The sequence below is a fragment of the Salmo trutta genome, chromosome 2 (genome assembly GCF_901001165.1).
Source record: "Salmo trutta chromosome 2, fSalTru1.1, whole genome shotgun sequence".
In the NCBI taxonomy this organism is placed as follows: Eukaryota; Metazoa; Chordata; class Actinopteri; order Salmoniformes; family Salmonidae; genus Salmo; species Salmo trutta.
The window spans coordinates 60,224,952-60,251,654 of NC_042958.1; the positions used below are offsets into that span (position 1 = coordinate 60,224,952).

At 46.1% G+C, this 26,703-nt stretch overlaps 1 protein-coding gene and 1 pseudogene across 2 annotated transcripts in view; one reads left to right on the forward strand and one right to left on the reverse strand.

Annotated features, from left to right (window-relative positions):
- Positions 1 to 26,677, forward strand: part of katnip (katanin interacting protein) — a 32,845-nt gene extending 6,168 nt beyond the window's left edge. The window contains exons 8-27 of one of the 2 annotated variants that reach the window (XM_029708943.1): positions 30 to 282; positions 2,058 to 2,198; positions 2,340 to 2,497; positions 2,717 to 2,823; positions 3,791 to 3,887; positions 4,098 to 4,307; positions 5,017 to 5,154; positions 6,254 to 7,115; positions 7,926 to 8,738; positions 9,800 to 10,014; positions 10,143 to 10,218; positions 10,358 to 10,535; positions 13,447 to 13,612; positions 13,939 to 14,129; positions 18,729 to 18,793; positions 19,127 to 19,237; positions 21,081 to 21,313; positions 21,709 to 21,869; positions 22,642 to 22,727; positions 24,646 to 26,677. In XM_029708943.1, coding sequence (XP_029564803.1) covers positions 30 to 282; positions 2,058 to 2,198; positions 2,340 to 2,497; positions 2,717 to 2,823; positions 3,791 to 3,887; positions 4,098 to 4,307; positions 5,017 to 5,154; positions 6,254 to 7,115; positions 7,926 to 8,738; positions 9,800 to 10,014; positions 10,143 to 10,218; positions 10,358 to 10,535; positions 13,447 to 13,612; positions 13,939 to 14,129; positions 18,729 to 18,793; positions 19,127 to 19,237; positions 21,081 to 21,313; positions 21,709 to 21,869; positions 22,642 to 22,727; positions 24,646 to 24,704 — 4,320 coding nt within the window. In that variant the 3' untranslated portion in view covers positions 24,705 to 26,677. The remainder of the gene's footprint in view (positions 1 to 29; positions 283 to 2,057; positions 2,199 to 2,339; positions 2,498 to 2,716; positions 2,824 to 3,790; positions 3,888 to 4,097; positions 4,308 to 5,016; positions 5,155 to 6,253; positions 7,116 to 7,925; positions 8,739 to 9,799; positions 10,015 to 10,142; positions 10,219 to 10,357; positions 10,536 to 13,446; positions 13,613 to 13,938; positions 14,130 to 18,728; positions 18,794 to 19,126; positions 19,238 to 21,080; positions 21,314 to 21,708; positions 21,870 to 22,641; positions 22,728 to 24,645) is intronic. The other variant, XM_029708953.1, reaches the window with a different exon arrangement.
- On the reverse strand, positions 10,862 to 12,593 carry LOC115147997 (cyclin-dependent kinase 5 activator 1-like; annotated as a pseudogene).
- Positions 26,678 to 26,703: the final 26 nt, after the last annotated feature.

The following is a 26,703-nucleotide window of genomic DNA, read 5'->3' on the forward strand; positions in this document are numbered from 1 at the left end:
ACATACCCTTGGTGTTTTTTGCTGCTCAGGTGCTTCGACGGAGCCTGGAGGTGAGCGTGCTGAGGAGCAGCAGGGGGTCGGCGGGGGAAGAGTCGGACGAGGAGTGGGTGGAGGAGCAGATCGAGAGGGAGGAGAGCACGGAGAGCCTGGAGGAGCTAGGCCTGCCTCCCTCCTCCAACAAAACATCTACTGACACGAGTCATCCGCGAGTAACTGGGCCCAAAGGCTGCCTTCGCGACCCTGCAGAGCTCATGGTGTTGGACTTTGGGCCCTCTCCTAAAGGTACTCCCAGCAATACGGATTACAATATATTCATGTTATTCAGCGAGGGATGCATCTTAACATTCAACTATAGTGGCTTCCTTTCCTTGTCCCCCCTTCATTTGCACTGATCTTAAATGATAGGATAGGTGAAAGCAATATGTTGGATGCCTACTTAGAATTTACCTATCCAGATGTTTGATGTCATTGCAGTTGAAGGGAAGGAGACATGTAGAAGACGCCTGTTAAAACCTCTCTGGGATATGTGGGACGCTAGCGTCCCACCTCAACAACAGCCAGTGAAATTGCAGGGCGCCAAATTCAAAACAACAAAAATCTCATAATTCAAATTCCTCAAACATACAAGTATTATACACCATTTTAAAGCTTAACTTCTTGTTAATCCAGCCACAGTGGTGTCTGATTTCAAAAAGGCTTTACGGCGAAAGCATACCATATGATTATGTTAGGGCAGTGCCTAGTCACAAAAAAACATACAGCCATTTTCCAGCCAAAGAGAGGAGTCACAAAAAGCAGAAATAGTGATAAAATTAATCACTAACCTTTGATGATCTTCATCAGATGGCACTCATAGGACTTCATGTTACACAATACATGTATGTTTTGTTCGATAAAGTTCATATTTATATCCAAAAATCTCAGTTTACATTGGCGCGTTATGTTCAGTAATGTTTGCCTCTAAAACATCCAGTGATTTTGCAGGGAGCCACATCAATTTACAGAAATACTCATCATAAACATTGATATAAGATACAAGTGTTTTACATAGAATTAAATATACACTTCTCCTTAATGCAACCGCTGTGTCAGATTTCAAAAAAGCTTTACGGCAAAAGCACACCATGCGATAATCTGAGTATAGCGCTCAGACACCAAAACAAGCCATACTGATACCCGCCAAGTTGTGGAGTCAACAAAAGTCAGAAATAGCATTATAAATATTCACTTACCTTTTGATGATCTTCATCGGAATGCACTCCCAGGAATCCCAGTTCCACAATAAATGTTAGTTTTGTTTCGATAAAGTCCATATTTATGTCCAAATACCTCCTTTTTGTTTACGCATTCAGTTCCCTATTCCAAATGCAGAAGGCGCATGCACTAAGTCCAGACGAAAAGTTGCATTACAGTTCGTAGAAACATGTCAAACGATGTATAGAATCAATCTTTAGGATGTTTTTATCATAAATCTTTAATAATATTCCAACCGGACAATTCCTTTGTCTTCAGAAATGAAAAGGAACTCAGCTCGCTCTCACGGCCGCGCGCATGACTGAGCTCATGCCATTTTTCCAGACACCTGGTTCAAATAGCTCTTATTCTCTCCCCATTCACAGTAGAAGCCTGAAACAACGTTCTAAAGACTGTTGACATCTAGTGGAAGCCTTAGGAAGTGCAATATGACCCCACAGACACTGTATATTGGATAGGCAATCACTTGAAAAATTACAAACCTCAGATTTCCCACTTCCTGGTTGGATTTTTCTCAGGTTTTTGACTGCCATATGAGTTATGTTATACTCACAGACATCAATCAAACAGTTTTAGAAACTTCAGAGTGTTTTCTATCCAAATCTACTATAATATGCATATCCTAGCTTCTGGGCCTGTGTAGCAGGCAGTTTACTCTGGGCACCTTATTCATCCAAGCTACTCAATACTGCCCCCAGATCCCAAAGAAGTTAAGAGATTTTATTGAGATGCAGCCCGGAATTTGCTTCATGTTGTCTCTATTCCTTTACGTTTCGTAGACCGTTTCTTCCATTATGTTACAGGCCGTAAGATCGAGCGTTCGCTGTCGGCCAAGAGGAAAGACAACATGGAAACCTACGTCCCCACCAAGCCTCTGCTGGTGAAGAGCAAAACTCTGGACAGGCCCTCTTCAAAGGAGTGCAGGGATGGCAGAGATCCTCAACGTATGTTCTGTTCTTCCCTGTATGCGTGTCATTCATAAACCTCAGAGGCCTCAAGAATATGACTCTCTTCCCCCCCCTCTCTCTTTCTCTCTCTCTTTTCCCCCACCCTCTCTCTCTCTTCCCCCACCCTCTCTCTCTCAGGGCCGAGGAGTCGCGTAGAGCGCCCCCTGTCTGCAGCAAGGAAGGCCTCCCAAGAGGAGCGCGACTCGGAGGAGACGGCGTGCAGGGTGCTCCAGGCCCTGCAGATCGAGAACAGCCCGCTGCAGAGCCCCGAGCCCAGGGCCTTCAGCCGCACCCCGGTAGGATAGATAACAACCATAGAATGTAATTCTATATCTATAGGCACAATCAGGGGTGTGTCGTTCTAATCTGTCTGCTGTAATGATTCATGTTTTACATCCTAGCCTAGCCCTATCTCTCTTTATTTTCTCATCTTTTCTACCTTTACTTGAACCTGGTTAGGCTACCACCCTATCTTAAGTCTAACTCCGTTGTGCTCCTCCATTCTAAATCCACAGGTGAGAGGACACCAGATGATGAACGGCTCGCTGCGTGACGACGATGACGACAAAGATGAAAGTGGGGTGTCCAGAGCCATGCAGAGAATTACCCTCATGGGTCCCAGGTAGTGTATTGCAACGTTACACGCTAGTGTCATTGCACACTATGCGTTAGGTGTTGATCCTTAATCACTATATGGAGAGGAAAAGGGAAGTTACTATCTAAGTCTATACCAGGGGTGTCAAACTCATCTTGCCCCGTGAGCCGCATTCGGTTTTCACCGAGGTCCGGAGACACACTGGAAATGTGTTATATTTTCTCAAAATGTGCAAAAAATAGTCATCTATCCATCGTTTTTTAGAATTTTCGACGCTCCCTGACTATTCAGCTTTCGTTTTGGTGATTCTTAGCAACCTGGAAAGAGGGTAGAGACTTTATAAATGTAAGTCCAATATCATTTCTACACAGTTACGGTTTGGTTTGAGTCATTCTAATGTAGACTGATGTTTTTACTCAAACCACCCGCAGGCCGCATTGAATGGGCTCGCGGTCCATATCTGGGTCTATACTAACCCTTTGACTATCACAAAGGAAAAAAACATTGAATGTCTATGTTCCAATAGTGTCCACACTAGCATACTACAGAGAAAGAAACCATCTATAAGGTATGGATATCGGGATGTGGCCCAACGTAGTCTTGTCTGGTGACAGTTCAGAATGACACTGGCATCGCTAACTCCCTCATGCCTGTGTACTATGTCCTTTCCCTTGCTGGGATGAGAACGCCATGTACAGACTCTGCAGTACAGTAACAAAAAACGTGTGGTAATGCAGTACGTCTTGGATGGCCGGCACAAGAGCACCAGTAACTGTATACTTCCGACCGAGGCTCTCTAACAATCAGAAACGTGTCGGTGGTAACCTAACCGCTCTGACCTTGAAGCGGGTTTAGTCAGCAAAGCTGTAGGGAGTCTTCAATAACTGTCAGTGACCGTGCATACATTTCCGTAGATGATCACCAAGAGCAAGGTCAAAGACTATTGATGTGGTGAAAGACACAATACAATTGAGGACTAATCATTTTCTTCCAGGCAACAGCAGAGACTACTGAAGGCGTTGGAGAAACTGGAGGCAGGCACACACTTTGACAGCCCTCAGACAGTGAAGACAGACAATAGCAAACCACCGGTGAGTCACTCCATCAAATACCAGGGCTAGGAATGACTAAGCGTAAAACAACTAGACGAGACAAACAGTGAGGCTCAACATGGAGAGAGAGAGACACACAAAGAGAAGATCTACCAGCGTTCTAATTATATTTTTATGATGCTAAGAATACACTGTATGAAGTGACGGCTTGACTCGACTCATGAAGTTCTGCTGTTGTCATGGTGGCAGAAGAGGCGCGTCTCGGCCGAGGCACCGCCCACCGTGTACGTCACCATGGAGATCCTAAGTAACTGGGGGAACAGGGGCCAGGTGGGGCTGACGGAGATGCAGTTCTTCGGCCCAGGGAACAGGAAGCTGTACGTGTCGCCACACGACCTGGACATCCGGAACGCCGACTACCCTGGGAACCTTGGAGCGCTGGTCAACGGGAAACCTAAGGTGAGTTGAGCTCTGCCCCCAAGCCTTTCTAATAACACTAATTGAACTATTTGGAAAGGTTTTGGCGCATTGTGTTTACTATTCATGCATCATTTTAGAGGGATTTTTGGTGACCCTTCCTGAGTAGATACCCTCTTCGTAATCCATTTATAAAGGCATTAGAACACTGCTTCATAAGGAATCATGAGACAGCTTATGAGCTGTTATTCGCCTATGTCGTGCATGACAAAGCATTTTGCATTGGTGATATAAATACGCTTTATACCCATTAAGCGCTGATCATAGTCCAAAATGTGTATGTCCACACGGAAATGTTCTAGAATATTGGACCGTTGCCTTTCATGCTTTTCGAACTCTCAGCGCGGCTCAAGCTATTTCTCCAACCGTCACCCCATTCAAATGAATAGAAGACGCGTACGAGGAGCCACGTTGGTTGGGAATCTTGGGGAGGTGAGCGGTCGTCCCCCGCGGACGGTGTCTCAGTAGCTACAAACAAGGTTAAATAAATAAAAAAGAAATAGCTAGGTCGCAATGGACCGCCGGACTATCCAAGCTTGGGACTCTGAATTATACTTTGGGAAGAGGGCCTTCAAAGTGTTACCGGATTATATTGGGTCTCTGGTCATTTTAAGGGAATGTATTCATCTATTTTCTGACTTAAACGGACTTCTTTTCTCTATGTGTTGTTGCGTATTGTTTTGACCGCCAGACCACGAAGGAGCGTCATATGTGGACCTGTCCTTTCCATCCTCCGGTCCAGCTCTACTTCATCATCAGGAACACGGAGCGCTCTCCGGACTTTCAGATATCCCGGATCAAGATCTGGAACTACAACAAGAGCATCAATGTAAGAGACCAGACTGACAGGTTGAGTATGAAATGGCACCCTATTTCTCCTTATGTCGTGCACTACTTTTGGCCTGAGCCTTTGCGATAGAGGTTGCCGGTAGGTTGCCAGTTCTCGTGAAAAGGGTTGCGTTAGGTGAAGATTCGAATGGAATCTGATAGAAATGGTACATAAGTTGTTAGCACGTACTGTGTGTGCAACCCTTACATATGCAGCCTCTGATTGGTTCATCACGCCAGTCCTAGTTCAGGGGTTACCAAAACACACTCCATCATTTGTTAACAGTTGCTCATAAATCCAGCTTGCTTCAGCCAGCCCCAGTCATTCTAGAGGGTGACCACCATATTGGCAGCAGGCTTTAGGAGGGAGGGTAGTTGTGTTTAACCAGTGGCTGTGTGAGCTGCCAGTCAGTCCAAATGTGGAACAGTGAGAGATTAACCCTGGAGGATTAGCCCGGGTTACTGCTTCTGCCTCCCGCCCTGCTGCTGTCACGAACGGGACTGACGGGGCACGAAGCCCAGGCAACCAGGGCTCTGTCTGGAACTATGGATGTTGATATTGACAGTGTCTCTGTTCATTGAGTCCGTTTTTAGGGTACTGGCAGTGGGTTTTAAGCTGCGAGGTAAGGAGCAGTGTGATACAGTTTGATCCGGTGGGTGGAGATGCACTGATTTTAATGAGCAGGGACTGAGGAGATTTGAGTCTGGTTTTAGCCATCCACTATGTCTGTCTGTGTGTTGGTAAGGAGGCTACTTACGGTTAGCTTTACAGTTGACTATGTCTGCACGGTTAGCTTCGTTTCCCCCAGGTATGTATGAACATTGGGGCCTACAGCTAGGAAGCTCCTTGGTTAAAAGTATGGTATCACTTTCAGTTTCAATGTTGATCTAGCGATCATGGTAACTTGAATATTCCGCGTCATGGTAACTTGAATATTCCGTCTCTTTGACATTTCCCTCTTCACCTCTGCATTTCATTTTTTTTTTTTATGTATTTGACTTGGAGTTTGTTTTAATGTTTATTTTCTTACATGATATCAATGCATTAACTAAATATTGCCCTGCTTAGAGCCTGAAATAGCCGTACTGTTCTTTTTCAGGACCTGGACATTGGCGCCCGGCATGTGAATCTTTACCTCAACAGCACGCTGGTGTTCGAAGGCGAGCTGGACAAGGGCTGTGGCAACCAGGTTTTCGACTACAGCACCAGCATTGCCCTCCAGGCACTCCAAGTTCCAGAATCTTTCTCTCCCAGCCCCATGGCGTCTGGACACGGTCTCTGTGGCGCCAGCCCACAGCGCCATTATGACAGGAGCGTGGAGGGGAACGACGGAGGGCACCATCGTGACCCCAACCACGAACTCTCTCTCGCTGAGGGACTAGCGCAGGTCAGAATAGACTTACAGGATAAAACGTACAACCCCGCCACCCCCATGTCTACACACCGTCCCCTACAGAAGGACTCCTTTGACATGGACCCACCGGAACCGGACCTCCCCCACCCCCCTCTGAAACAGCAGCTGGATCAGTCGGGTCAACCCACAGAGCGCACAGTCACCACCCAGCCTTCCTCCTCCAGGACTCCCCAGTGGCTACAGCCCCTGGCCCGGAGCGCCCCCGAGGGCTGCGAGGCTGGGAGGGAGAGGCCCCTCTGGCTAGTTCCCCAGCAGTCTGTGGAGTCCAAACCTCCCCTCCCCCAATCCTCCCCCACCTCGGTGCTCCCGGAGCTGGGCTGTAACCCGGGGAGGGTGTGTCGGGGGGTGGAGAGGACTGTGAACGGGGGCCAGGGGAGTGCAGACTCTCTGGACCTGGGAGGTGACCTGCTGGAGGAGCTGAGTGACCAGCAGCGCCAGGACCAGCCTGTTAGTGGACGTAGGAGCTCAGCCAGGCACAATAACACTAGTAGTACCAGCAGCAAACCAGCAGTGGAGCACCAGCATGGAGCCATTGGACTGTCCATAGGTAGCTAACCCAGTGTGTATGCTATGTGCTCGTACCTGTTGTGAGCCATTCCATACCTTTCCATAATTTTGCAGCTCTTTTATCTACTCTGCATACGTTCATTTGATTTCATGTAACCGTCTTAAGGTCGGAGACAGAATGATTTCTAGTGGGAGACTGTTTGTCTACTTGCCTTAGTCTTGCAACTCAATAATGACCCCCCCCCCCCCCCTCTCGGGATCTGACATTAGTTTCCCAATGTTCTTGTCAACGGCATACCAGACATATCTTTATTTGTCCCTAAATAAGATTATAGAGCAGACAGATTGCTTCATCACATCAAATCTACATCCTATAATAATCTCTCTCTATCTCCCTGACAACCTACTCCCAGCCAGACCCTTGAGTTATGGGTCATCCCCCTCCGATCTGGAAACACACAAGGCACATGCCAGCTGGCTCTGACAATATATATTGTGGACATATCACCCTGAAGTGGGTCAAAGACTCTTTGACCAGAATCACACCAGCTGTCGGAGCTGGGCTATTCAGTGTGAAAATGACATCAACATTACCATGACTTTAAAAAAAAAATACAAATAATAATGATTATTGCGAGCCATAACTTTAGTAGTATAAATCCTACTTTCAAAATTATATATAGTACTACAATGTATAAACCAGCCCCAAAATTATATAGAGTAGTACTACAATGTATAAAACGGCCCCAAAATGACCTTGCTTTCTTCCCTATTGCTCTTAACTACACTTGTATTATGTACTCTGCACTGTCTTTGAGGTAACATGAGAGTGTATGTGTTGATTCCACAGAGGAGCCAGGTTCAGTATCGGGCAGCAGCAACCGGTGGCAGCAGCGTACCCCCCGGGCCCATCTCCGCAGCCAGCAGGACCATGACGACACCCTCATGGAGTCCTGGGACTCCCTCACCAAGTTCAACCAGTGCCAGCGTGGTCGCATCTCCAACATGAGCTTCGAGGGCGACATATTTGACGAGTTCCTCCAGCGTTCCTCCAGAGCCGCCACTATTGCCATAATCCCCTCCCCCGGCCCAGGAGCCTCCCCCTGCAACCCCGTCCCCCACTCCTCCCACCTCTCCTCCCCCGCCCCTCAAGGGGGCCTCTGCAATGACCCAGAGGATGACCTTTCCGCCGAGCCAGAGCGCGAGGAGGAGTTTGAAATTCCGGTCCTCCCACGTGGTCAACGTCTGGTCATTAACATTTTGTCCACGTGGGGCGATCGCCACTATGTGGGCCTCAACGGTCTCGAAGTCTTCAGCTCCAGCGGTCAGCCCCTCCTTCCCACCCGCATCCGCGCCGACCCGCCTGATATTAACGTGCTGCCTGCCTACGGAAAGGACCCGCGTGTGGTCACCAACCTGATCGATGGCGTCAACCTCACACAGGACGACATGCACCTGTGGTTGGCACCTTTCACCCAGGGGAGGAGTCACGTGATCTACTTGGAGTTCGCCGGGCCGTGTCAGGTGGCCATGATAAGAGTGTGGAACTACAACAAGTCCAGGATCCACTCGTTCAGGGGGGTGAAGGAAGCTGAAATGCTGCTGGACGGGAGGTGCATCTTCAGGGGAGAGATCGCCAAGGCATCAGGGACACTGTCTGGAGGTAGGGGAGCATTAGTGAGGGACAGGCTCTCTTCTATGACACCCAAATGGGTAGTTCTATTTCATTTCAGCAAGCCATGACACCCACCATCTCAGATTGTTCTGAAATGGTTTCTTTAGTTAGAAATGGATAAGATAAGCACTCTTGCAACATTACATTTGAACTCAGAGAAATTCAACTAATTGATCACACCCAAATTGGCCATTTCAATTTATAGGATTCATATAATATTCAATAAATATAGTACCCAACGTCCGATTTGGACCAAACCTCTTAACTATGATTAAGCCACCCACTGACCCCCCCAACCCCAACCCCACGCCAAGCCCACCCCAACATCCAGTATACAGCATCAGTTCTCTATGTTTGACAAGTAGTATGAAGCTGTGGCTTGGAGTATTGTTTATTCATACTGTGTAATGTATTCTCAGTGAATTTGGTGATATTTTTTTTCCCGTTTAGAGAAATTATATGTTGAAGTCGCTTGCATTTCCCCCATAAATGTGTGTTAAAGTACCAGGTTTTGCCCACTAGATGTCGCTGTTTCTTCCACTGCCACACCCTTTTATCCATGTTGCTGGTCTCTTGTATTTATTAAATGGATCACAACATTGTCTTTGCAACTTTGCATAGAAAACCAATAGCTTTTGCTCATGATGAAAATAAGTGGTGTTGTGATCCACACAATTCAAGCCAGTCCTCCATGAAAGCAATTAAGTTTGTCCTTCCATTAGTCTTAATCTGTGTCCAGGAAATGGCCCCTCTGTGTGTAGTTTATTCCCTTCAAAAAAGGTCTGTATTAGACCATTCCAGGTGAACTGAATTGCTTTCTTGGAGGACTGGCTTGACTTGTGAGGATGACCACACAATTTATTTAAATCACCAAAATGCAATCTGGGAATGACAAGAACATTAGAACTATTACGTTAGATTATAGAACTAGAGCATTTGTTTGGTGACAAAATAGGTTTAGTGTCATTTGTTTGCCTCTAACATACTGAATTCTACCTCCACTAGGGATTATTCATGCCTATCCCTAACCTCCACTGCTCTCATCTTAGGTCTGGACCAGTTCGGGGACACCATCTTGTTCACCACGGACGATGAGATACTGGAGGCCATGTCGCGCTACGACGAGACGTTCTGTGGGGAGGCACAGGGCTCCGAGGGGCTGGTTGGATACGAGGAGGAGCTGCAGAGGCCCCGCACGGCCGACGGAGAGGGGGAGGAGAGACCTTTCACCCAGGCTGGCTTCAGACCCGAGGACGACCTCACGGTGAGTCTGACCGGACTGACTTGGACTATACAGTGTAAACGTGGAACGCCTTGATTGATACAGGACATGCAGGTTTTGTTCCAGCCCAACACTAACATTTCTGATTTCTATTCACTGCCATTTTTCAGTTAAACCTCCATCTGAACCCTACTGTTGGTCAGTCTGAGACCCTGGAGCAGATCCCAGGAATGTACAATGGGAAGTGTGAGTACTCCCTTCTAAATTAGTCAATTCACACATTTTACATACAGGACTGGCTTTTTATGTCTGTAAAATATAGCTAGCTCAGCTTGTTCCACACTGACTCTCCAAGCTCTCTCTCTCCCTCTGTCCCTCTTTCCAGGCCTTAGGATAGAGTTGAGTATGACATGGGGGGACTCCCACTACGTGGGCCTGACGGGGTTAGAGGTGGTGGGGAAGGAGGGGGACAGCCTGCCTCTGGACCTGACCATGTTGGACGCCTCGCCACGAGACCTCAACGACCTGCCTGAGTACGGCCAGGACACACGCACCCTCGACAAGTCAGTACTGTGTGTGTGTGTGTGTGTGTGTGTGTGTGTGTGTGTGTGTGTGTGTGTGTGTGTGTGTGTGACTTCACAACGCTGACAATGTAGATGGATCTAACTGCGTACCCTCTGAGGATGTATTTTAAGACATGAAAAGCCAAAGTGATCTAGTTAACTTGTCAACGACAACAGCGTTGCAAGGGATTTTATTGAACTGACTAACTTTTATGTGTCTATCATGTCAATGTTTATTATAGCTTTGTTTCGATATATAGCAGTGGTCGTCCACCCTTCCGTGATAGGCAGGTACACCTTAGACAGTCATTAAAACAGTCATGGGTGGCTGGTAGGCCCTCATATTAACACTCATAATCTATGAATCCCATCGAAACTTCACCTCTACCCTTTCCTACTCCCTCAACCAGTCCTCCTCCCTCCATTTTGAAATGCCAGACTGGAGTAGGCCCGTACCCTCTTCTGGCCCCGCCTCCCGGGGCCCCTCACCAGTCCAGACCGATGAGCAAGCGGCTCCTCTCCCCTCCTTCTTCTGGCTCTCGTTATTCAGGTCGGAAGAAATAGTGCTGGTCCGTGTTCATCTGGAGCATGTTGGCACTCATTAGGTTGATGATGTACAGGCAGTGGTCCTAGAAGATGTCCCTGCAGTTCTCCACCAGGAAGGGTCTCACTGGGTAGGAGATCTCGTCGCCCATGTAGGAGCAGGTCAGGTGGAGGCAGGTGATCACCACGTCCTGCAGCTCTCCACCAGGAAGGGTCTCACTGGGTAGGAGATCTCGTCGCCCATGTAGGAGCAGGTCAGGTGGAGGCAGGTGATCACCACGTCCTGCAGCTCTCCACCAGGAAGGGTCTCACTGGGTAGGAGATCTCGTCGCCCATGTAGGAGCAGGTCAGGTGGAGGCAGGTGATCACCACGTCCTGCAGCTCTCCACCAGGAAGGGTCTCACTGGGTAGGAGATCTCGTCGCCCATGTAGGAGCAGGTCAGGTGGAGGCAGGTGATCACCACGTCCTGCAGCTCTCCACCAGGAAGGGTCTCACTGGGTAGGAGATCTCGTCGCCCATGTAGGAGCAGGTCAGGTAGAGGCAGGTGATCACCACGTCCTGCAGCTGGTGCTCCGTACTCTCAGAGGAGACCACCTTGCGGTATAGTTAAACGCCATGTTGGCCGGGGTGTTCTGGTTCCCCCAGCCGTGATCGAGCAGGAAGCGGTCCACGCTCTGATGCTCCAGCCCTGGGTCGTTGGGGGACAGGTTCTGGAGCCGGTAGCAGTGCTGGCACAGGAACTCACCCAGGCAGCGCAGCAGCTCGCCAGGGAAGGCCTTGACCATCACCCTCTTGGGCGTGTCGGGGGCTGTGTTGGAGTTGGTCAGGGGGGCCTTCTCGACCGGCGAGGAGGCGTTGTCGGAGCTCTCGATGAGGTCTGGGGGACACTGATCCTGGGTAAGGGTGGACAGGTTGGTGCATGACTGAGGCTTCTCCAGGTTCTGGTTGTTGAGGTGGGTCACGCTGTTCCTTCTTGGAGCCCTCCTTCCGCTTCTTGTTGATAAGCGAGTGTTGCTTCAGGTTCTTGTCTTTGGCGTTGTTGTAGTTCTGAACGGCCGTGTCGTGGCCCACCGTGACCGTCCCATCTCCGGCCGCCTTCTGATAGCTGGGCGAGAAAAACTGCACATTTCTCAGGAGTTGGATCAGGATGGCTCAAGAGGCAGTCTGAGCAGATTATGTCATCAGAAGGGGCAGGAGTGACGTTGGAAAACAAAATGGAAACTTTTTAGCCATTTGAAATGCATGCCAATTTTCCCACTCAGTCAACAGCATTGTGAATCGGTCAACATTAGGTTTATCAAGTCGTTATGTCGAAAATCCAAAGAATTTAAAATAGTTTCTTTGTTGATTTGAAATAAAAAGACGCTTTGTTTAGCCGTAGGCTTTGGTTTCAAGGCGGTTATGGTTGTGTACATCGGCTGCCGTTCAAGGTTCTGAGATGGAGTGTCCGCGTCGCAGTAAAGAGGCATGTCATAGAAGCGATGCTGTGAAAGATGAAGTGTGATGTTCGCCATTGTGGCTAACGTTGTAAACGAAATAACTTAGCTTGTCGGTGGCTGCTAGTGCTAGCAAACCTATAGTGTTGCAATTCAACGCGTCAATTGACGGATAAAATGTTTTCTGACGAGTTCTTGCATTGATCTGGGTCAGTGGAACCTCCGTTAGCGTCGCGCCTGCTCTGTAAATGCGCAACTAAAGTAAATTGCCTTTTCATGTCAAATGCAACATGAGGGATAATGAAAACTTTGTGCGTCCTCAGGACTGAGGGGTATACTACAAAACCGCTATCAAGGCGTTAGCCAGCCAACTTGCCTAAATATACTGGTATAACTTTTTCTTTTGTATAAAGATAAGCTTGAAATGGAAATGGTCTAGTTAGTTTCACAAACCAAAAGACTGTATCTAAGTTGAGCTTTTTTTAGTAGCCATAAAATTAATGTTTTTTTTCTGGTTGCTTATCAAAGTTGATTCTGCTTTGTAGTATACCCTTCTGTAGGCCAACAACAGTGCACAACAAAACCGCCACTGAAAAACGTAAACAATGTCACATGGCGTTTGAAGCAGCAGCAGCTCAACGCACAATCATAAAAAACGAAATGTAAACGTTTTTTTTTTATGTATTTCAAATATCATGCTAATCCTTGCATGGAACAATTATGTATTTTAAAAAGTTTTTTTTCTTCTGAAATACACACTGTAAAAACAAACCAAAAAGTTAACACGTACCTCTACTGCAAGGATAAAAACAGTCTAAGGTGCCCCAAGTATAACAAAGTGTCTCAAAAATACTAGGTTTTCATGTCCATTATGCTGCAGAATGACATGTACATAACCAGTGAAGTGTCTGTCTCTCTCTCCTCTGTCCAGACTCATTGACGGCCACAACATCACCACTGAAGACCAGCACATGTGGCTGATCCCGTTCTTCTGTGGCCAGCACCACACCCTGACAGTCAACTTTGACAAGGCCCATACAGTGGCTGGCCTCCGCATCTGGAACTACAACAAGACCCCAGAGGACTCCTACAGAGGGGTGAGAGAGAGTCACTTGTTTAATCACTGGGATGGAGAACTTCCTGTCTTTTTAGTATTCTGGTGGAAGTGTCAATTGAAATGGAAATTTCTGGGTCCTGTAGGTTGCCTTTGTATTTCAGAGTTGTCATTAAATATGTGGTGCGTTGTAGTTGTACAAATCTATGCGATGCCCCATAAGAGTGCATATGCAATAACTGCCATAGATCTTTAAATAGCCCTGAATATTGACTGAGAATGTTGTTTAAGGGATGAATCCTTATTCCCCACAAAAACACAATTCTAACCATGATACCCATTTATTGTCCCTATTCCTGTGGTCTCCAGGTAAAGGTGATCCATGTGTCTCTGGACAATATACTCATCTCTCCAGCAGAGGGCTTCCTCATCAGGAAGGGACCAGGGAACTGTCACTTTGACTTTGCTCAGGAGATCCTCTTCATCGACTTCCTCCAGGACCCCACCACTGGCCTGGTCAACAGCAAGACTACAGCAGAGGACTCGGCCTACACACTGAAGTGAGTACTTGTAGGCTAGTCTGATCCCAGATCTGTTTGTTCCGTCTTGCCAATGACCAAAAGAGTTGGCTAAACAGCACAAACAGATCTAGGACCAGGCTACTTCTAGGCCACATTACAGTAGGAAGGTGTTTAAAGTAATGGCTCTGTTGTGATTTCATCAGACTGTTTTAAGGGGTCCGCATGCTTTCCAGCTGTTCGGTAGATTTGGTGCATATATTATGACATCATTGTGACGTTTTTGTTCATTTTGGACTCCGGCAAGGGTTTTTTCGGCTGTTCGGGCACACTACATTTTTTCTGGAGGCGAGCCGAAGTCTACGCCCCCTCGTCTGTGATTTGTTGTCATTCAACGAGAGACGACTCGTTTAAACATTTTCATTGAAAAATATCTGACAGATTTCTTGAGTTATCTTAGATTAATTCAGACTATTTTGAGGAAGTGTATACTGGCTACGGTGTCTCAAAATGGACAAACAGTACTATTGACGTTTTTTTTACTAGTTTTTGAAGCGAATGTCTTTCAAGGGAGTATTCAAGCACACTCGTTCTGTTCGGCCCAGCCAGACTGAAGCATGCTGATGCCTTTAGCGTCTCGTAAAATAGCATTCTGTCCATTATCCGCACTGTGCCAAACACTTAGTCATGCATCAAAAGTATGACGAATTCATATGATAATTCATATAGAGTGGCTACAGATACAGAGTTTCTGTATCCCAATTTGCCCAGGCTAAAAACACAGATGTTTTTTTACAGAGCTGAGTGCCCACTCTGCTGCCTACGTAACTGCTGTGCTGAGTGCCCACTCTGCTGCCTACGTAACTGCTGTGCTGAGTGCCCACTCTGCTGCCTACGTAGCTGCTGTGCTGAGTGCCCACTCTGCTGCCTACGTAGCTGCTGTGCTGAGTGCCCACTCTGCTGCCTACTTAGCTGCTGTGCTGAGTGCCCACTCTGCTGCCTACGTAGCTGCTGTGCTGAGTGCCCACTCTGCTGCCTACGTAGCTGCTGTGCTGAGTGCCCACTCTGCTGCCTACGTAGCTGCTGTGCTGAGTGCCCACTCTGCTGCCTTCGTAGCTGCTGTGCTGAGTGCCCACTCTGCTGCCTTCGTAGCTGCTGTGCTGAGTGCTTCGCTGCCACTCCCCCCTCCTCGATTGTTTTGGTCTGGTCACTGGTGCAGTGGCTATTTTAGCATGTACATCTTGGTGGAGCAAAAAAGAACTTTTTTTTTGCATGCCAGCAAAGCAACTACACAACACTAACAATACATTAATTGCGCTATAACGGTGACAAACGGTGCCCACAAACTTCCTACATAAATCTGTCCCAACAGAGCTTTCTTTTCAGCACCATGGAGTGAATCCTTACCACCGCTACACCTGGCTATCAGCGGAGCCTTGTCTGGCAGCGAAAAAGTTCATTCAGCCTCATGTACTTCCTTTTTAAAAAACATAGATGATATGGCGCACTTGCTTAAACAAATGTGGTTTCTACTGACAAATGAGATGTACAAACTATGGCATAAAGGAAACAATGAGTGGTTAAGAGGCAACTCGTAATTTCGATTACGACATTAATGAGCGAGCTAAGACGGGCGTAGTCAGTATAACTATTTGTTCAGCACTTTTGAAATGTACAGATACAGAATTCAGAACATGGGCCGTTCTTATAGTATTCTCCCTGTACACCAAGTCAGAACTGTAGGATAGATAAAGGGGGCAGGCATATAAGTAGACAATGAAAGCTCCTACAATATTCAATGATGACATTTCTCAAAAACAGGCTATAGACTACATGTGCACCACCAAGTCAGAACAGTAGGCTAAGTTATGAGGGGGAAAGGCACCAAATTATTAGGGTGAGACACATGGGCTACTAACGTCTTGCTACACAACATACACTTAGTATTACTTTCCTAGCTACGGTATACATATCAACCCTGGCGTGTTAAATAATTTATGCAGCAGCATACAAGACACCTTTGGACTCACCTTGTTGTTCTGTGCTCACTTGAACAGGAAGGTGGCGCAGCGGTCCTTCTTGTCGGCAAATTTTGTCATCAAACTTTTTCATCAAAGTCTGGCATTCTCTGGATTTATGGGGCGTTCAAGACAATTGGGAACTCTGGGGGGAAAAAACAAGGTTGAATCATGACGTCAGTGATCTTCAGGTCGGACCTCTAGAAAGAGGCCCGAGTTCCCGACTTGGAATTCCCGTTCAAAACGTATTTTCCCAGTCGGAAGGTCGTTTTTTTCAGAGTTCCCAGTTGTCTTGAACTCACTGAAGTCTGAGATTTCCCAATTCTGAGGCTTCCAGTTCTTTTGAACACAGAAGAAGCCATGCTGGATTGACAGCCTGGCCAATGTATTCAACCTTTTCTGGCCCATGGTGTTTCATGTGAATGTTTATCCTTTCAAGCTTGGTAAATAGACCCTTAAACCCAGACTTGGACCACACAGCCTCTCCACTGAATAGCAGGATAGTGATTGCTTTGCAAAGCTTGCAGTTAGCCACTGATTCTTTTCAAACCACTCATTGTTGAATTTGCATTTCATACTTGTTGTGTAATGTTTATGTCCATTGGCCGATGAGCACCAATACGTTTTATCTATAATTTCTCTTCATATGACAAGGATTGAAAAGGATTTGCCAGTAGATTGTCAACTTGATTCATGATGATTACTGCTTGTCTAGCTTGCTAGCTAAGATTCTGAAAGTATGATGTTGACATGATCAGTCCAATCAAAGCTACTGTTGATATAATGTGATTTGACATAATTTTATCTGTGGCCAATGACCTTGAGCCTTCTTGGATGGGCACTTCTAATGTAAATCTATGGCAGCACCCAAGGGGCTTGAATTCTCGAGCTGTCCGTGTTGATTTTGCGGTGACATAGTGTTCACCTGAGTGACAGAACACTGAGCCAATCCCAGCGCAACTAGAGAACATTACCAACCCCTATGCTCTGTATGTTCCGCTGGCTGCCCCTCCATCACAGAAAGCACTGAGCTAGGCTGAAACACCTGCATTTATTTTGTAGTTGCCTTACTCAAGAAAGCAAAATAAGACCATGTTTGTATGCAGCTTTATTAACTCAATGATTACATGTTTTTACATTGTTTGCAAACTGATATGTGACACGTATTAATGCCAAAATAACATGCAAAACAGACAACAAAAAATAAATTCCATTATTATTAGTTTTTTTGTGGCTAAATAGGTGGGGCTCAAAACAGGTGTGCCTGCCCTGAATGACGGTTCGCTACTGCACCAGTGTAACCTGCAAACTTCATATTGTACACAAAACTGTTCGGGGGGGGGTCAATGTAAATTGCCCGGTGGCGATTTTATTATTGTTCAGCAGTCTTATTGCTTGGGGGTAGAAGCTGTTGGGGAGGCTTTTGGTCCTAGACTTGGCGCTTCGGTACTGCTTGCCGTGTGGTAAAAGAGAAAACGGTCTATAACTTGGGTGACTGGAGTCTCTGACAATTTTATGGGCTTTCCTCTGACACCGCCTATTATATAGGTCCTGGATGGCATCAAGCTTGGCCCCAGTGATGTACTGGGCTGTACGCACTACCTTCTGTAGCGCCTTACGGTGAGATGCCGAGCAGTTGCCATACCAGGCGGTGATGCAACCGGTCAGGATGCTCTCGATGGTGCAGCTGTAGAACATTTTGAGGATCTAGGGACCCATGCCAAATCTTTTCAGTCTCCTGAGGGGGAAAAGGTTTTGTCGTGCCCTCTTCACGACTGTTGGTATGTTTGGACCATGATAGTTCGTTGGTGATGTGGACAACAAGGAACTTGAAACTCTCGACCCAGCTATTTGCATGTTTTACACAAAATACATTATCGACATGTTCGTACAAACTTTGTTGTCCGTGTTGCAGACATAAGCACGACACAAACAGGCAGTCTAGTGATTTCATGTTCTTCTTAGCCGCTGAGTTACATGCAGCTATTTACTCTCGCCACGATATCAACATATGGCGTAACTATGGCACCAGATGACGCAAAACGAACTTGCCCATTGTCAAGACTCTTTTTACCCTGTCCGGATACACGCTCGGCTGCCTAGAATGTTCGGCTGCCCAGAGGTGGAACATAGCAAGACACAGACACGCAGTCTAATTAGCGATTGAATGTTCATTTTTCATCAGCATTGGCTATGCAGGAGGCAGACAGGTGTTCCTTTTTCACTAACTACGATATGGTAACAACTATAAAGATTACACAAAATGGGTCCAAAGTGTAGGGACTGAGTCCTGCTTGTGCAAACCGTGATAGCTGTCACAAAAGACTGACAGAGAAGATTTGTAACTTTCATAATATATATGTTCGTTCAAATCTCCTCAGGGTTTTTACTTCAGCTGTTCAGAAATATGAAGGGAGGGGGAGCTACGTTAGAAAAAACAATGTGTGCATAAAATAACACATGGGCAGAACGTGATCCGGATCCTTACCTTTAAAAAATATGTTTCTGCAGGGGCGGGTGGTGCGTGGGCGAAAGCTCAGTTTCCGTAGCCACGGCTACAACTACAGTACTGCTATACAATATGAGATATAATCTTAAGGTTTGTGTCTTGTGTGGTTTTCAGAGCTGGTTCCAAAAGACAGGAGCACGCCAGCATGGACTACGAGGCCCCCATCATGCCTTGTGGATGTATCCTTCCTCCTGCTGCTCACAAGAAATAGTCCCACAGAACACAGTATGCCTTTACTAACATAACATGTCACCTTACATAGTCCCCTTACATGGACATGCAGAAATAATGCGACCAGTGGATAGAATTGACCCCAACAATAAATAAATCACCTTATAGTGGATAAAATTGACAAATATTATTATTGTTTTGCTTTTCGTAAATGTCATTCCAACCAGTTTTGCCTGCTGGGATACTGTGATCTGGACAGTCACTAAATGACTTGATGACTGCCAAAGTCCTGAGTGTGTACATGGCTCCACGTCTCTCTTCCTTAACCCTTGACCCACCAGTCATCTTCCAGCTGCAGCTGCTGACCACCTGGGGAGACCCCTACTACATCGGTATGAACGGCCTGGAGTTCTATGACCAGAACGACGAGAAGATCCCCCTCAGTGACAACAGTATCTTACTTACAATGTAAACACCACACACACACACACATACACACACATACTGAGAACCATCACTGCTGCATTCTGCACTTGGTGGTCGCTAGTCTCACTAGACCTGACTGGCTGAGCTTCACTATATACAAAAGTATGTGGACACCCCTTCAAATTAGTGGATTTGGCTATTTCAGCCACACCTGTTTCTGACAGGTGTATAAAATCGAGCACACAGCCATGTAATCTCCATAGACAAACATTGGCAGTAGAATGGCCTTACTGAAGAGCTCCGTGACTTTCAGCGGGGCACCGTCATAGGATGCCACCTTTCCAACAAGTCAGTTCGTCAAATTTCTGCCTTGGTGCTGTGAAGTGGAAACGTCTAGGAGCAACAACGGCTCAGCTGCAAAGTGTTAGGCCACACAAGCTTACAGAATGGGACCACCGAGTGCAGAAGCACTTAAAAAGCATCAGTCCTCGGTTGCAACACTCACGACAGAGTTCCAAACTGCCTCTGGAAGCAACGTCAGCACAATAACTGTTCGTCGGGAGCTTCATGAAATGGGTTTCCATGGTCGAGCAGCCGCACATAATCCTAAAATCACCATGCGCAATGCCAAACGTTGGCTGCAGTGGTGTAAAGCTCGCCTCCATTGGACTATGGAGCAGTGGAAACGCGTTCTCTGGAGTGATAAATCACGCTTCACCATCTGACAGTCAGATGGACAAATCTGCCTGGGTTTGGTAGATGCCAGGATAACACTACCTGCCCCAATGGATAGTGCCAACTTAAAGTTTGGTCGATGAGGAATAATGGTCTGGGGTTGTTTTTCGTGGTTCGGGTAGGCCTCTTCGTTCCATTGAAGGGTAATCTTAACGCTACAGCATACAATGACATTGTAGACAATTCTGTGCTTCCAACTTTGTGGCAACAGTTTGGGGAAGTCCCTTTCCTGTTTCAGCATGACAATGCCCCCACAAAAAGGGTTTATCGAGATCGGCGTGGAAGAACTTGACTGGCCTGTACAGAGCCCTGACCTCAACCCCATCGAAACACCTTTGGGATCAATTGGAACGCCGACTGCGAGCCAGGCCTAATCGCCCAACATCAGTGCCCGACCTCACTAACGCTCTTATGGCTTAATGGAAGCAAGTCCCTGCAGCAATGTTCCAGCATCTAGTGGAACGACTTCCCAGAAGAGTGGAGGCTGTTATAGTGGCAAAGAGGGCAACCAACTCCATATTAATGCCCATAATTTTTGAATGAGATGTTCAACGAACAGGTGTCCACATACTTTTGGTCATGTAGCTAGCGTGATACCTCGAGTCTGACCAGAGACTGGTCACCAACCCTGGTCCTGGAAATCCACAGGGTGTATAGGCTTTCGTTATAGCCCAGCATTAAAACACCCGATTAGTTGAATCCGGTTTGTTTAGTGCTAGGGTGGAACGAAAGCCTGCTCTCCCTGTACTGTCATCACTATCTGGCCAACTTGCAAAGTCGAAAACTCTGCCTAGTTCTATAATTTATCTTCTTAAATTCTGATTTTAGACCTAACCTTAAACACACTGATAACCTCACACTTAACCCTAACCTTAAATGAACACCAAAAAGCAATTTTATTATAATTTTTATTTATTTTCATAAATGTCTACAATATAGCCAATTTTGATCTTGCAGCTTGGCCATGAAGTAGGAACCAAAGCCGGGACCAAGTTTGGTAAAATCCCAAACAAAAAATGTACCCTGAAATAATTAAAGGGGGTCTTCTAGTGGAGGAAATGGAAATGGCAGGAGTAAAGCCATAGTAGACAACACAGATTGGCTGAGTCCATTCTTTAACAGTGCTTCTCCTAGATATCGCTGCATTCCCAGACAGTGTGAATGTCCTGGACAGTGTGAACGGCGATGTGAGGACTCCAGATAAGCTGGTAGATGGCACTCATGATGGCAGACACATGTGGCTAGCACCGGTACTCCCCGGACTGGTGAATCGCGTGTATCTCATATTTGACCAGCCAGTGACCGTGTCCATGATCAAACTGTGGAACTACTCCAAGACACCACAGAGGGGGGTAAAGGAGTTTGGGGTAAGTCAGTCTTCTGTTCTCTCTCCTCCTTCGTACGGTAACACTGACCATGTTCATCAGAGAGACCCAGAATTTAGGACTTTGGAACAGAGCAGAATATTAATAATTTCTGACAACAACGGACTAATAAAGTGCTCTTATTATTCTTACTATACACTCTTCCCTAGATATTTTATGTAAACAATAATATGTTCTCTGTTTAACTTTCTGGGTGAAAATCAAAGCGAATAAATGAATGACTTACTGTTAGAACCAATAGGAACGTCTGTCCTTGAAAAGACACGAGAGTTCCTCCACTATGCTTCCCACAGTCTCCTGTGGGTAGCGTAATGGACGCCTTTTAGCCTTCCTTTGTGTCTTCCTTCGTGTCTTCCTTTGTGTCTTCCTTCGTGTAGCTGTTAGTCGATGACCTCTTGGTGTATAACGGCGTCTTGGACAGCGTGAGCCAGGCGGCGCGGGGCATCCTGCCCACCTGTGACCCGGTGTTGCCCTACCACACTATCCTCTTCACCGACAACGCCCGCATCGCCCACCGTGAAAGGAACACCGTAATCAGGTAACCAAGCATGGGATTGGCTGCTGTAGCCTGATATCAGCAAATGATTTGCTCTGCTGCCTGTTCATCAAAATTCACACAGGTGCAGATTGGTTTGGCTGCTTTGGCCAACAATTTGCACACATGGTTATTGGTTCTTCTGTCCAGCTGTTGTCAGCGTGTTCATAGTGGCAGAGTATGTGAAGTAATTTACCATATTCATATGTTGTTTACGAAGCATGTGACAAATAAAATTTGATTTTAAATGAGTTGTTTGAAATGGAAGGAGACTGTGTAGGATAGTGGAGGAACTGTCATGTCTTTACAAGGACGGACATTCCTATTAGTTCTAACAGTGAGTGATTGGCACTGAAGTCTTTTTCTTTGTTAAACGGAGATGTGCTCTCTCTACTCCAGCCCCCGCAGTAGTAGCAGACATCACGATCTGAAACAGTGAGTAACAGAGTCCCAGATTGGCCTTGTGTCAGTCAGCCCTCCCTCAGGTTGCGTTCATATCCCCAAGTCACCCCAGTCATCCCAACCTCCAACCCGCAGCTTAGCTTGTGATGCCAAGTTCTTCAAGTTCCAACAGACCTCCTGGTCCCTTGTCACTCCACCTCTCTGTAGCTTCTTTGTAGGACATAAGACGTGGACCTTCGAGCTTGCTTGTCTGTCCGTCCTCCATTTTGTGTCCTCCGTGGCTCCTGTGCTCCAGCCTTTCATATACCCGGCCAGATTATGCACGGGCAGAAATGAAACTGGTTTGTTTTCCCCTCCTTGTTTTGTTTTGCAGCAACTATGTGGAGGACCAAGATGTGAAGATGACCAATGAGAATCAGATAGTCCATCACAACAAGAAGAAACAAACAGCTGATCCAGGTAGCCAATGCAATTCATTCAGAATTTCTTTGTTCAGTAAATATACATTTTAAAATACCACGTGTAATACAATAAACAGTGAGGAGCAAATTAAACAAAAAGCTTTAACTACCTTGTTACATTATCGATATTGTTAGAGGTGATATTTCTACACTATTATTGACCCAAATGTTTCGGTGTCTTTTAAACATACCAAATACAACAAAACATCTGTGTGAATGTCCCCCCTGCCTGCTGAAATGCAAGGGGAGAAAATACACTGCTCAAAAAAATAAAGGGAACACTTAAACATAGTTGAATGTGCCGACAACTTTACATAGTTGAATGTGCCGACAACAAAATCACACAAAAATAATCAATGGAAATCCAATTTATCAACCCATGGAGGTCTGGATTTGGAGTCACACTCAAAATTAAAGTGGAAAACCACACTACAGGCTGATCCAACTTTGATGTAATGTCCTTAAAACAAGTCAAAATGAGGCTCAGTAGTGTGTGTGGCCTCCACGTGCCTATATGACCTCCCTACAATGCCTGGGCATGCTCCTGATGAGGTGGCGGATGGTCTCCTGAGGGATCTCCTCCCAGACCTGGACTAAAGCATCCGCCAACTCCTGGACAGTCTGTGGTGCAACGTGGCGTTGGTGGATGGAGAGAGACATGATGCCCCAGATGTGCTCAATTGGATTCAGGTCTGGGGAACGTGTGGGCCAGTCCATAGCATCAATGCCTTCTTCTTGCAGGAACTGCTGACACACTCCAGCCACATGAGGTCTAGCATTGTCTTGCATTAGGAGGAACCTAGGGCCAACCGCACCAGCATATGGTCTCACAAGGGGTCTGAGGATCTCATCTCGGTACCTAATGGCAGTCAGGCTACCTCTGGCGAGCACATGGAGGGCTGTGCGGCCCCCCAAAGAAATGCCACCCCACAGCATGACTGACCCACCGCCAAACCGGTCATGCTGGAGGATGTTGCAGGCAGCAGAACGTTCTCCACGGCGTCTCCAGACTCTGTCACGTGCTCAGTGTGAACCTGCTTTCATCTGTGAAGAGCACAGGGCGCCAGTGGCGAATTTGCCAATCTTGGTGTTCTCTGGCAAATGCCAAACGTCCTGCACGGTGTTGGGCTGTAAACACAACCCCCACCTGTGAACGTCGGGCCCTCATACCACCCTCATGGAGTCTGTTTCTGACCGTTTGAGCAGACACATGCACATTTGTGGCCTGCTGGAGGTCATTTTGCAGGGCTCTGGCAGTGCTCCACCTGCTCCTCCTTGCACAAAGGCGGAGGTAGCGGTCCTGCTGCTGGGTTGTTGCCCTCCTACGGCCTCCTCCACGTCTCCTGATGTACTGGCCTGTCTCCTGGTAGCGCCTCCATGCTCTGGACACTACGCTGATAGACACAGCAAACCTTCTTGCCACAGCTCGCATTGATGTGCCATCCTGGATGAGCTGCACTACCTGAGCCACTTGTGTGGGTTGTAGACTCCGTCTCATGCTACCACTAGAGTGAAAGCACCACCAGCATTCAAAAGTGACCAAAACATCAGCCAGGAAGCATAGGAACTGAGAAGTGGTCTGTGGTCACCAACTGCAGAACCACTCCTTTATTGGGGGTGTCTTGCTTATTGCCTATAATTTCCACCTGTTGTCTATTCCATTTGCACAACAGCATGTGAAATTTATTGTCAATCAGTGTTGCTTCCTAAGTGGACAGTTTGATTTCACAGAAGTGTGATTGACTTGGAGTTACATTGTGTTGTTTAAGTGTTCCCTTTATTTTTTTGAGCAGTATACATGTTTTTTTTTTAAACATGGAATTTCTGATGTTTTATCTATTTTTGTGTGTGAACAACCCTTGACTTTTTTGGACACTATAATTAACCAAAACCATATTTGGTTTCCCATCTTGCAGCGCTTCGGCCTAAAACCTGCATGACAGACACTGGAAAGCTGGGGAAAAGGAGGTACTGACAGACGGACTGACAGGCAGACGATCAGAAAGTCAGATGGTGGTTGGTGTCTCACTGGTTAATTGTAGGGAACAGTAATGAAGGGATGAGGATTTACTGACTATCTGCACTATCCCACTCGGGGGACTTTTAACACATATCCTTGACCAGCCGAAAAGAAAACAACTCCCATTGTCTTCCATCAGTCATTGCACTATAGTGTTGCCTAGTGACAGCTCTTGTGTGTGTGTGGGGTGGGTCTACTTTTGAAGAGGCTTGTACAGAACACATTGGGTTTGTATCCATCCGCCCACAGGATTGGCCTTCCACTTTCTGGTTGGATTGGTTCTCTTGTCACTCCGATCTCTCTAGACTCCTACAGGTGTATAGTACCTGTGTAATACTATATCAGATTAATAGTACCTTTGAGGTACTACATCAGATGTATAGTACTTGTGTAGTGCTAACGTTACATCCGATTAGTAGTCCCTGTGTAGTAGTACTACATCACATAATAACTGTGTAGTACTACATCATATGTACAGTACCTGTGTAGTACTACGTCAGTACTGCATCGCACACGTAGAACCTTTTTTGTAGTAACTCCAGTTGCGATTGTCCTTTTCACAGTGTCAGAGTGAACCTATATTAGGCTGCTATGTCGGCCATCTTTGTGCCTGGTGATGTTACTACTCCTGTCTGTCGCTGCTCCTCTTGATGTTGTGCTGCGTTCTCCTGCCACTCGTGGTGCAGAGCTACTCAAAGATCAACTCCGTGGCAACAAGTACGCTCTTAATAGATGGGATCCAGATCCTACATTTATGGATGAGTTGTGTTGATGAAAGGCCTAGTTTTAATAGCCCCTAGCCTAGTGGCATAACACACGACAATTGAGTAATGCACCTGCAATGTGAACCAACCCCATCTGAATGCTGTGCAGTAAACCAGTTCATATTTTCTCTAGTCTAATATCTCACAGTCGAATGATTTTTCTAGGTGTCTGTGGTGTCGGATGGAGGTTTAACCTTTGAAAGATTTATAACGCAGGGTGGATAATATGACTGACTGTTGCATGAAGTAGAATCAGGCATCGGTACTGAGTATTGGTATGAAGCAATAGGTCGGATACAGTTTTAAGCCATCCTAGGCCGCTGCATTTGCTTAACACAAAAACAGTACACTTGCTTAGATATACATTTTGCAATCCTGAATATATTAATATATAATATTTTTGATTAAGTAATATATCAGTGAAACTATAGACGTTCAACACTATGTATTACAAAGACATGTTTGCAAACTAAGTGACCTTTATTGAAGTTGTTTGATATGCAAACAGTTATTTGAGACACCCACTTGTAGCAATAGTTGTAGGCTAAAATATTGTTATTTCCAAAAGTTTAGATATATTATCAAGATATACATTGTTGTGTAAACAACATTTTGGCCTTTAGTTGAAAAACACCTAAGAATATGTAACCATATGTAACCAGAAATATTTAATATGCAAACACTGAAAACATACCTCAAATAGGTAAAATGTGATCTTTACAAAGGGATGGATCTTTGCTGAAACCTTGAATGTTTGAGTATAATCTATAGTTGGCGTGGTATACCTTATACCCAGTAGTATTTTGTTGCATGGACAAGTTACCACAGTTGTGGCTTCTGTTACAAATTTAAAAAGGTAGACCCTTGTATTTTCAAAAGAATTTGCTGCTTCATCGAGCCACAATATAGCCTATTTCTTACTAAATACTCTTGTATATGATAGAGGAGTTACATGGTTTTTTTTAAATGCAGTTTTATGTATTTGATTTTAAAATGTCATTCTGTGGGTATAGGCTTCACACTGCACCTCAGTCATGCTTTGAGTGATGGTGTTATTACTGTTAAGTGTGACATTCCGTGTTGAAATATTTTTATTATTTTTTTAATCTTGTTCAAATAAGTGTATTTTATTTGAATAAATAAAATGAAATCCTTTTAAAACAAGTGACAGTGAGTCTTGGTGTCATGAT